Here is a 12,230-nt window from a genome sequence, read left to right on the forward strand (position 1 = left end):
GGTGCAAATCTTTTTTTTTCTTGTCATTTGTTGACAACATTCAAAACTTAAACGTTTTCTTTTTCAACCTCTTGTCATTGTTCACTCAGAGAAACAATAAGCAAACGAAAAGCATGACGTTGCTGAATTTTCATTTGCACCGAGGTTCACCCACAATGTCACCAGATACTTAAATAGTCTATAGTCCCAGGCTTTTACTCACCCACGTACCACCTTTTTCGATATAATGCTTCATTCAAGTCTACTTCTACCAATATATGCATTACTAATTGCGGCCGCCCCATTCAAAAGGGGAGACTCAAATGACCCAAAAGAATACTTAGTTTCACCATTACCAGGTTGGGATGAATTACCTTCAGATTATGCAAGGCCAATTCAGTACGCTGGACAATTAGAACTATTTGCTGAAAATAATACCGACTACTTTTTCTGGAAGATTGTTGATTCTGAAAAGATCCCAGAGAACAAAAATCGTACAACCTTTTGGCTTCAAGGGGGTCCTGGTTGCTCATCACTCGAGGCTGTATTTTCCGAAAATGGTCCATTCAAGTTGAACGAACAAAGACAAATCACCGTCAACGAAGCTTCATGGCATAAAGTCTCCGATATGGTGTATGTTGATCAACCTCCAATGGTTGGATACAGTGATGGTGAATTGATCCGTAACTTGTACTAAGTTCAGGTTTATTTTATGAAGTTTTTGGAGAAATATTTTTCATTGTTTCCAGATGATCTTCAAAATGATATCTATATTGCCGGTGAATCCTATGGTGGACAGTATATTCCATATGTTGCTGATGCGATACTCAAAAGAAACGAGAACCTAACCGATGGAGAGGCGGAATACAAGTTGAAAGCATTGCTTATAGGTAATGGGTTGGTATCGCCAGACGAGCAGAGCTTATCGTATATCGATTGGTTCAAAGAGAAGTCTTTGATTGACGATTCAAATCCCAAGTGGTCTGATATAAATGATGCCCAAAAAGCATGCCAAGATGTTGTTGATGGCAAAGCAGCAAGTCCAAATGAAAATTATGCTTTTTCTTGTCGGTCTATATTACCAATTATTTTGGAAGCCACCAAAAATGATTCAGCTCCCACTGATGAACAATGTGTCAACATCTACGACTATCAATTGCGTGATTCCTATCCATCTTGTGGGTCCTCGTATCCTCCAGTTAATGAAATTACTACACCATACCTCAATAGTTCGGATATTCAACATGACTTGAATGTTGAGCATCCTGTCAATTTTACAGAATGTAGCACAGTCGTCCAGAATGCATTCACTGCCGCCAACTCACCACCAGCCAAGGAGCTTTTGCCAGATATCGTATCGCAAATTCCGGTAGTTTTGTACAATGGGGATCTTGACATCATCTGCAACACGAAAGGAGTGTTGAGATACTTGTCGAACTTGACATGGAACGGTGCAACAGGGTTCGATGATGTCGAAAAGAAGTCTGATTGGATAGTTGAGGACAAAAAAGCTGGATGGGTTTTACAAGATAGAGATGTGACTTTGATTAATATTTACAATGCAAGTCACTTGGTCCCATATACCCAACCCAAAGTGTCAAGATATTTGTTTGATTTTGTTACGAATGAGTATACCAAGAACGATGAAGGGTTTGTCAGTCTGCCAAAAGAAGGACTCAAGCGCTAACCTAGAGTATGTAGTGAACTTAAATCCATGAAAAGTATTGTTTATTTGTAACAAAGCCACTTCGCTCTCAAGACATCAACCTCGACTGTATATAGAAATGACTTTCCAGAGACACTGTGTACAATTATTGTACCGCTGCTAGTAGACGATTCTCCAATGAACAATATCTCACGTTACACCGCTTGATACTTCCCGAAATAGCTTTTGGTAAAGCGGATGGAAATTAAAATACCCGTTATTTAAGCGGAATTTATTGTTTTCTTGTTTTGTTTTCTTATCAGTTGTCTCAAATGAAACTTTTTTTTCACTTCAAACAAAAACTTTGTGAATTACCGTCAAAGCCCTTTTTTGTGAGCCTTTAACACTGAACAATCAAAAATGCATCCCACTATATAAATGATCAGAGGTTTCCCACTTCTCCTCGATTGTGGATACCTTCATCCATTACAGCATGATTTGTTACTTTTGCATACTTCTGTAATTATATGCTGTTTTGATAGCTGCTTCTCCATTTAGAAAAGGATGCTCAACGGATCCAAAAGACTACACAGTGTCACCATTACCAGGTTGGGAGAGTTTGCCATCAAATTATGCAAAGCCAATTCAGTACGCTAGGGAGCCAATGCTTTTTCCGGAGAACAATACAGAGTATTTTTTTGGAAAGTTGTTGACTCGGCAAAAATTACAGAAAACAAGCGTCGTACCACTTTTTGGCTTCAAAAAGGACCAGGTTGCTCTTCACTTGAAGGTATGTTTCTCGAACATGGCCCATTCAAAGTGAGCGAAGAAGGAAAAATCGTTGTCAATGAGTATTCATAGCACAAAGTGACTGATATGGTGTATGTGACCAACCACCAGCAGTAGGATTCAGTGATGGTGAGTTGATTCATGAATTGAGTCAGGCGCAAGACTAATTTTTGAAGTTTTTGGAGAAATATTTTGAGTTATTCTCGGAGAATCTTCACAATGATATCTACGTTGCGGGTGAATCATATGGAGGGCAATACGTTCCGTATGTGCTGATGCAATACTTAAAAGGAATAGAAACTTAAATGTTGGGAAAATGAATACAACTTGAAAGGCATAATTATTGGCAATGGATTAGCGTCGCCAAACGAGCAGAGCTTATCGTATATTGATTGGTTGAGAAAGTATTCTTTAATTGATGACGCAAATCCCCAATGGGCTAAAATAAATAAAGCTCAAAGTGCTTGTCAAGAAGTGGTTGATGGAAAGGATATTAGTTCAAATGAAAATTTGGCTCCCGTTTGTTCATCAGTATTGGAAGTTCTTCTAAATGCCACCAAAAACGATTCAGCTCCAACGAATGAACAATTTCTCAATGTGTACGACTGTCGCTTACGGGACTCCCATCCATCTTGTGACGCTTCCTATCCTCCCGTGTCAAACCTCACTAAGTTTCTCAATGAAAAGAATGTACAGATCGACTTGAACGTTGAGCGCCAAGTCAATTATACAATGTGCAACAGAGTTATTCAAAGTACCTTTAGCGCTACCGATTCACTACCAGCCAAATTGCTTTTTCCAGATATAGTATCTCAGATCCCCATCGTTTTGTATAATGGGGCACTTGATATCCTTTGAAACACCGATGATATTTTGGACTACTTGAAAAACTTGACATGGAACGGCGCAATAAGGTTTGACGATGTAAACAATAAGACTGATTGGATATTTGACCATGAGAAAGCTGGATGGGTTTTACAGAACAGAAATTTGACATTTATCAATGTTTTCAATGCCAGTCACTATGTTCCTTACGCTCAACCTAAAGTGTCAAGATATTTGTTTGATTTTCAATTGAACCAGTATATCAAAAATGAAACAAGTTATATAAGTTTGCCAAGGGAAGGACTCTAGTATGTGTTGAAGTTGCTAGAAATGGGTGTTGTTGCAAATTGTATATAAGTTATTCAAAAAGAAAATTGAGAGGCGTCTCTCTTCACTATATGCATTTGTAGTTTCCCTTGTCTGAAGCTTGTGCTTTTTGGATCACGGCGGGTGTAACTTAAGAACAGTTTCGCTACCAGAATAGGTTTCAATACATTGTATTTGAATTCTTGGTTGGATTCTAGATTCACTTCGACCTCAGCGTATCCCAACCTAATTTGCAACTACAAAAGATTACTCTAATAGTGTGAGCTGGATAGCTTAAGTTGAAGAACTTATTCACATATCTAGTCCAGCTTCAGTATCTTTGTTGGAGTTAAAGTCGCGTAAGGAAAGAAATAGTGGTTGCAAATCAAAAGTGCAGAGAACAAAACCACGTTATAATGAATGCACCCACATATTGAAATTCTCTTGAATTTGACCTCTTTTGAAAAGAGATGTCAGTAATTGAGTCTGTAACACTCCCTATAGGCTGATTTTGGGATTAGGCTACAATCGCCTGAGTAGTGATCAAATAGAGGGTGTCCGTCTAGTACATCTAATTTCCATTGAGCCGCTTAAATATTTCTTTTCTTAATCAACCCTCTCATCCGTAATCGTTTAGGTTCTTATGAACAGGAAGTAATCACCAATAAAACTGAGTTGTGGTAAATTGTTCATCTCCCCTAACAATACGATTACTTTAAAAAACAGCAAACCAATGAACAGTACAAGTTAGTGAGATACAATTTGCTGTGGTTCTTTCATCCATACAAGTATTTCTTCTGTCATTTTTATGTCAACTTTTGATGGGGATTAAGTTGTAGCCAAACCTTTCAAGTTTTTGTTTGATAATTTGACCAAAAGTTTTTCTAGAAAAAGAGATGGTTGAAAATGTAACAAAAATTGGCCCAAAAGCTAAATGAATAAACCGATTGATAATACAGAGTAAGATAGTATATATATAAACTGTAACTAAGAATATACGCGTCTTTTTGAGGTAGATTTCAGACATTTAAGATGGTAAGACGTGATGTAAAAAGGAGGGACCCGTTCGGCGTAAAGGAAACCAATTCAACAAACAAGCGCAAATGGTTTAGTGGTAAAATCCAACGTTGCCATCGTTGGGCCCCCGGTTCGATTCCGGGTTTGCGCATTTTTTTGAAATTTTTTTTGCAGTAGTTATTTTTCTCCTATGAATAAAATGTCTAGGTCCCTCTGTCTATCGAGAGTAGAGTGAACATAAAACGTTAAAGGCCAACATAATATCCGGGTTGTATTCTATTACATCCCAATCCTATTATTCAGGAGGTGGGATAACTTCAAAGGCTCAATAATTAAGGCGCGCATAACCAATCTCTCTCTTTCAATAAGGCAACCGCCTTGTACCGCTTACGGTAGATTTCGATTCTATTCGATCTCTAAACAAGAAACTTAGCGTTTAGAGTTGGCCCAAATGGTGGAAAATCGTACGACATATGCACCAAAGCCAAGAATGCATCACAATTAACCACGTTACATGACTAAAACATTAAAACCACGCCATACAGAATGCAATGCAACACTATGCGCTGCTGAAATAGCTATTCTTTACAGTTAAATGAGATAATTTGCGTGTGTATGAAGTTTAAAATTTTGAAATTCTGCTTGAAAAGTTTTTATACTTTTTTAGTTTTTTTTACAAGAGCAAAAATAACCGAAGTGGTATTTAGAGTTAAACGAGAGAGCGGGGGATATAAGGGGTCAATAAAAAGCTTAATTTTAAAACTTCAGAAACGGAGTTGCCAATTTGTTAAGTTTGTGGGCTTGTATCAAACCAGGATTGCCGAGTTGACAGCGTTTCTGTCAAACAAATTGCGCTTCTGTAAGATATGACGTGTCCTCTTTTTCTCAAATGCAAAACGCCAAAGGTGACTGAAACATGCATGGAATATACATGCACCAATCAAACGCTCTATTTTCTTTTCATTTAAATCTCATTAAAAAACGTTTCTTTTTGGTTCACTTACGAGAAGATGCAGCACCAGTAAGGGTGCCAAATTTCATTCTCGAATTTGGACTACACAACTTTATGCCTGACACTCTAGTGAAGCCAGCGATGACACACCCTCGGAAACGTATGCAAAAGAAGACGTTTAAGTCATTACATTGAAACCAAATCACCTAACCGCTTTATTTTATCCACGTTGCATTCATAGATTTCCTTTCACCTATGTCTCTGTAGAGCAAAAGCCTAGAATAGTTAGTTCGTGTCGGTAATGGGATTCCGTCAAGAGCGATTCGATGTCACCAGAACCACATAGTTATCGTCTCATTATTACCCGCTAGGATGTGATTGATGTATCGGGGATAAAAACTACCTTGTCTATTGTTTTCTAAAATCCGCGGGTACTTCGCAGCATGTATGATCTAAAAACAAAATGCAATTGTCAACACAAGAGCAAACAAGTGAGAAAATTCTTTTGCCACATTGTTGTCTATACTCACAATAGCTGATGAATTACCGATGGAACATTGTTCTAATGTCGGCATTCAGAAATAGACAGGTATAGTCTAAAAAACCTTAGGCGTGGAATTAGGGGGAGTCTCATATTCCGTGGATAAAAGCGGTTATCTTATCCTCCAAAACTTTGGATCGAACAGCATGCATTTAGAACTACACACACCCTTGTCATCAGTAAGTCTAAAAATAGAACGGTTGTACTCTCGGAGGAACTGAATAACAAAGATCCTCAAAGAGTAAGAAAAATAATAAATGAATAACAAACGCGACGAAGATTTGCATACACTGCTACACAGAACTATGGTGGAAAGTTATTAATACATGATGAGTTGTGTAAATCTTTCAAATATGCAAGTTTGCGTTTGGGGTTGCATGATTATTTATGTATAAAGAGATAACAAAAGCAAAAGACAATTACCTCTCAAATTGACAGTTTTTGATGGCTCTAATTGCTAGTGGGTATATCCGCATTTGTGCAATATTTGGTATACTAGTTAGGACTTAGTAATTTGGTCGTGGATGGGTTAACAAGCGTCTAGTTCTTTTTATTGTTTTGTAATTTGTGTTGGGTGAAATGCTTTTCCATCGCATACAATTTTGTGGTTCATTGTTCAACAGCGAGTAGTCGGCCTTTTTACCCGTAGTACATATTTTCTGGTTGTTATGTAATGCAAAAGAAGGTCGTGTAGGGAGACATAAAATAATTACACAAGTATGACTAAATTTGAAGAGAGTGACGCAAAGATGTCTAGGCAAATAGATTGGTAAATGCCAGCGAAGCGACTCCTGTGACTCGAGGGTCAAAGTGGAAACATTCGCTAAAAGCCTCTCAGAGCGATCTTCTCTGGCATATAGGAACTCATGCGATAAATGAGGTAAACAGTACCTGGCATCGTGCATTACGCAACATGTTTAAGTTGTCGTGTTGGCATTCTAGCAAAAGGATTTACGGATGTACGCTGTTTTCGGTGCAAGATTTAAGTTTCCCCTATGCAATTGGAAAATAACGTTTTTGCAGCTCGTAAATCTTCAATGGTCCTGCTTTCACCAGAGCCACGAGCTTTGTGAAACACCAACACCAAATTGAAACAGAGCCCAAGCGGATAAGCGAGAGCTGTAGCTCATCCTACATACACCCGGTCATTGCAAGTACCTATGAACCACAGTGTACAGCATCAAATGTAACCACCACCATTCATCAGTGTATACTCTCATGTATCATCGTCATGTACAATAACTTAAACTCAGATGCTTTATTCCTTCTATTAAGCTTTTTACTAATTGTTTATTAAAGAACTCAATCTCTCTCAATTTTAGTTCATGCATGACCACAATTAACTCTTTTAATACAAAACCACACCCTTGAAAAGAAAAACAAGTGCATAAAGAAAAAGCTTTAGTTTTGTTTGCGCAACCAAAAAGAAAAAAAATTCTCTGCTGATGTTGCACAAACACAAAACCTAAGACTTTTTTGAAGTACTGCATACAGAGTAGTCGGTATAGATGAATCTTTCACCAAATGAAACACTACCGGACTGAAGAGGAGCAACGGGAAAAAATTCAACATACAGTATCTATGGGCAACAGTGTTTGTCGCCTCAGTCCTTTATAACGATTATTGCGTTGTACGCAAATTTGTCCAGGCGCTTGGTCACCTGGGTACATATCAATGTGAAACCGAAAAAACAATAGGCAAATTTATGCTATAAACCTTTTTGGTGAAATTTTTGGATCATACATTGCATAAAATTTTTATTTTAGATTTTGTTGTGCATTGTTTGTGTTTTCGTATGATCATGAAGTCTTTGTTTATTGTTCGTTTCTGTATATGCAGAGTGGACTAAAAGTTGCCCACTTTTTTTTGTAAATCTAAACTATAAACATTATAAGCAGGATTGCTAATATGTAATTTTATGGCCAGATTTGGAGAAAGTGAAGGAGACAGTGAAGAAAAGGTATTGAGACACAATTTGTTTATAAAGTAAGTCAATTCCCAAGCTTTTTGACATTCAGCGAAATATCTGGAAAGGTACAAGTTGGCAAATTCCTACCACCCACATCTGCACAAAAGTTCATCTTTACAGATCTTTCTGCAAACGCACTGTTCTACAAATCTTAAACGAAATCAAAAACATTTTTCGGAAGTCCATTTTGTCAAACTTTGTCCGAGAAAAGTAAACAAACAGCAAAAATCAGAGATAAACATTTTTGGCTTAGCCTAAAGTATAAACAGCGACAACTGGAAGCTTAATCAGAGCAAAGTTTAAGCTTGTATTGAGACTTGACTACCAATAAAAGTGTCACACACCCTACAAACCTAGCTTGTTACTTGTCATCAAAAACCCAAGACAGTTGAGAAACCTTTGTCGAAAGATACGAGTTTGAGACAACGACAGAGACGACACTCATAAAATCAGCCACAACCAGCATATCAGAAGAGGGTCCCTTGCATAGAGATACATTATTATTCTTCGGTACATAAACTCACATAAATTTGAGGCACATTTACACAAATCAGTTCTTTCAAGATAATTATCGGGTATTGACAAACGGCTGGAACGATTCTTCTGTCATATATCAACTTGAACGACACTTTACTTGGTCAAGCAGCTTAATTCTTTGAATACACTTTTGTCCAACTTCATTGAAACAAAACTAAAGTAAGATTATTATAATTGGTGAGTATTATTTTTTCTTCTTCTAACAAACAGATCGGATCGAAAAAGGGGAAACTTACACAACAACATCACCAAGCAAAGTACACTATAGAAAAAGCTAAAAAAAGCCGACAGGAAAATTATAATCAGCTCATATTTTTTTTGACTTTTTAATTTCTTCTTCACTGGTCTTCAAGAACCCCAATTTGGAATTAAAGATTCAGAAGGTCATTTACTCAAAAATTCATTAACTTGAGATCATTTATAAAAGGCATCATTATATTTTTTTCTTTTTCAGTTACACATATCCAAAGGAACCAAAACTGAAAAAAATAAAATATTAATCAAAGCGCAAAGGAAAAGGGAGATCGTTATACATAGACTATACCTACACCCCTTGATAAATATCTCATACCGGTACACGCAGATAGTATCAATTAATATCACCCATCGATAGACTGCAATTGCCAAAAATCGAAACCAAATCGTGATCGATTGAAAACTACATCTCAACCTACCTGTATTCGCAATTCATGTCTACTTATTCCATACCACACAGGAATCAAATGAACGGAAATTATAGCAGTGCAGGTGCTCCACAAAGTGGCGCGGGAGTTCCACCAGGACCAAATACACCCCAGTATCCACAACAAACAACAAGCGCCGAAGCAACATCGGGAACACCCCAACAACAACAACAACAACAACAACAACATCCATCCCTGCAGTCCCAACAACCTTATGGTACATATTACATGTACAACCAACAACAGAACCCTCAGCAACTGGACTATAGTTACAGTCGTTACCAGTATCCAGGAAGCGCCCAGTCATATTACCCACCATCGCAAAGCGCCCAGCAACAGCAACAACAATACGGAGGAAACAGGAATTACACTGGTGCACCACAAGGTCCTACATCAACAACCTCTTCCATCTCACAACCGCAACATGCAACCCCATCGCATCAACCTGGGCAAAGACCAGTACCTCAGCATGACACTCTTAATCACGCATCAACTTCAACCGTGGGCCAATATCAGCCACCAGGGATTAGACCAAGAGTAACGACAACGATGTGGGAGGATGAAAAAACCTTATGTTATCAAGTTGATGCCAACAATGTTAGTGTTGTTCGTAGAGCTGATAATAACATGATCAACGGAACCAAGTTGTTGAATGTGGCACAAATGACTCGTGGTAGAAGAGATGGAATTTTGAAACTGGAGAAGGTTAGACATGTGGTCAAGATTGGGTCGATGCATTTGAAGGGAGTATGGATTCCATTTGAACGTGCATTGAGTATGGCACAGAGAGAGAATATAGTTGATTTGTTATACCCTTTGTTTGTTAGAGATATCAAAAGAGTGATTCAAACAGGAGTGACACCATCGTCATCTGGTGGTAATGCTGGTGGTGCTAGTGCCGATTCTAGTGCCGTTACAAACACAAGCTCAAATACAAGTCCAGCAGTGTCTAAAGCTAGTGCTACTGGTGCATCATCAACTACTAATCCGACACTGACGGGATCAGGTGGTTACTATCAAGGGTATGGAGGAGCAAGTGGTGGGTATCCCCAACAATACACATACCAACAACAAACCCAGCAAGGACAACAAACTCCACAAAGCCAAGATCAGTACCAAGGTCAACCATATAATTACCAACAAGGTGGATACTATTCAAATACAGGTAGCAGTCAAGGCACAGGAGTAGGTGCTGGAGCATCATCATCGTCACAATCGTATCCATACCAATATCCACAACCTCCACCACAACAATCTCAAGGATCCTACAATAATTATGCAACAACTACATCATCTACCTACCCAACTCAAACAAGTGGTGGTGCAGCCACCAGCGGCGCAGGGGCTGCAAATGCCGGACCAAGCAATGTTGGTGCAACAGTAGCTCAACAACAACACACACCACAGCAACCATCGGCTAATGTAGGAGGAGTGCATGTATCGCCACATCAGCATACCCATCAACTGCCTAAAGTTGGAAAGTAAAAGATAGGAGAGAATGATATGTCAAGCATTTCAGAGAAGGGAGTTGGTGGTTCCGCATTATTGACGTTTGTATTAGCACATAGTTAAGGTATGTGTGGTTATTTTTTATTTATGATACACATTGGGGCTGTATAGTTTGAGATATAGGTATATATATTGTCTAATTGTATTATTACAAGTTGTGAGAGATATGTAGCTACTACATTGATGCTTTTGTTGGTGTTTCGAGAGTTCGATATTTAGGAGACATCGGCCACAAATTTTTGCAAAAACTTTGTTCGACCTGTCAACCCTGCCGAACCTGCCATACAGGCATGACATTACATGTCTGGGGTACGCACATTGTATTGTTTTCTAGTGCATGTACATGTGCATATACATATGCCTACACATATACATGCATATGCGCATATTCGTAATATCATAAAATTTTTCTATATACCCAAGTATTGTAATGTTTGAAACAATGGGTTCATCCGCCACCAAAAATGGGGCTCTACCAACGAGGCTTGAGAGAAGAAAAGTAAACAAATAAGACAATGGCATATTTATTTGAATAAAAATCGTATGATTTCTAAGACCGTTGTTTAGTTTTTGTGATAGTTAATACAACTACATCTCTTTCGGAATTACCCGAGGTACTTTTTTCTCACGCATGTCTTTTGTATTACATATGCAAAGACTAAACAACTATTGCAAATTAAAAAGAAAGACAAAATGAAGGACAAAGCAGGAAGGCTTATTAATATTTTATCTTTTTTAGCTCACGTACGTTTCTTTCACCTTTAGGGCGAAGGAATACGTAATAACAAAACAGTGACAAACCAACAATTTCATTTGAAAACTGGCAACCGTTTGTTAACCACCGAGAATTTCATCTACCCTGCTGCTCAAATCCGTTTCGGGAGGGCATGTATACCTTCAATGGCAGTTAAACTGGCTCACATGTGAAGAGTTGACAGCCTGCATACAATCCGGTTATTTTCTTGCCAAGCGTGTAAATAGGGTTATGAATCACACACGTCTACATGAGGTTGGTTATAAATAAACTGCAAGTATCGTACGATTTGCATTTGCAGTTAATGGTGTAACTTCTAATTGTTCTAGACATTTTGTTTATCCCAACACTTTGTGGAATTAACAATAGACGGACTTAATGCACTGCGTGCTTAACCCCCTTTTCTGGTCAAGTAATCATCTGGTTGCAGTTAGTCAGCATCCATATAGCTCCTGGAAGTGGTGCTTTTACAGAAATCCTTTTAAAGAACTCCAGCGAAGTGTTTGAAACTCTGTCAACTTATTAGCAATTGCATTTCCTGTACGCTGCGAGGGGGGATATACTCATAGGTTACGCAATGCATGGTACTGGTTTATGGTTACATCCACATTACATGGGTCTTCTTTATGGTTACATCCACATTACATGGGTCTTCTTTAAATGCCACCACATCGATATTGCGTCTTTCTGATGCATTAAAAAGCAGGGACCGTTTCCAACCCCG

General features: G+C 38.3%; 3 protein-coding genes and 1 non-coding gene across 4 annotated transcripts; all 4 read left to right on the forward strand. All coding sequences in view use genetic code 12, as the record gives it.

Annotated features, from left to right (window-relative positions):
* Positions 1-226: 226 nt before the first annotated feature.
* On the forward strand, positions 227-676 carry CORT_0G01730 (Sli1 protein; the record flags this gene model as incomplete). The annotated part of the gene is made up of 1 exon (XM_003870936.1): positions 227-676. The coding sequence occupies one exon, from the start codon at positions 227-229 to the stop codon at positions 674-676; it is 450 nt and encodes a 149-aa protein (XP_003870985.1).
* A 15-nt stretch (positions 677-691) lies between these two features.
* CORT_0G01740 (hypothetical protein) lies at positions 692-1,666 on the forward strand (the record flags this gene model as incomplete). Its single annotated transcript, XM_003870937.1, has 1 exon — positions 692-1,666. One exon carries the CDS (start codon positions 692-694, stop codon positions 1,664-1,666), a length of 975 nt encoding a protein of 324 aa, XP_003870986.1.
* Positions 1,667-4,641: 2,975 nt separating this feature from the next.
* CORT_0_Gly(GCC)_81 lies at positions 4,642-4,712 on the forward strand. The gene has a single exon. It is a non-coding gene (tRNA).
* Positions 4,713-9,249: 4,537 nt separating this feature from the next.
* Positions 9,250-10,728, forward strand: CORT_0G01760 (Efg1 transcriptional repressor; the record flags this gene model as incomplete). The annotated part of the gene is made up of 1 exon (XM_003870938.1): positions 9,250-10,728. One exon carries the CDS (start codon positions 9,250-9,252, stop codon positions 10,726-10,728), a length of 1,479 nt encoding a protein of 492 aa, XP_003870987.1.
* Positions 10,729-12,230: the final 1,502 nt, after the last annotated feature.

The sequence above is a fragment of the Candida orthopsilosis genome (assembly GCF_000315875.1).
Source record: "Candida orthopsilosis Co 90-125, chromosome 7 draft sequence".
In the NCBI taxonomy this organism is placed as follows: domain Eukaryota; kingdom Fungi; phylum Ascomycota; class Pichiomycetes; order Serinales; family Debaryomycetaceae; genus Lodderomyces; species Lodderomyces orthopsilosis.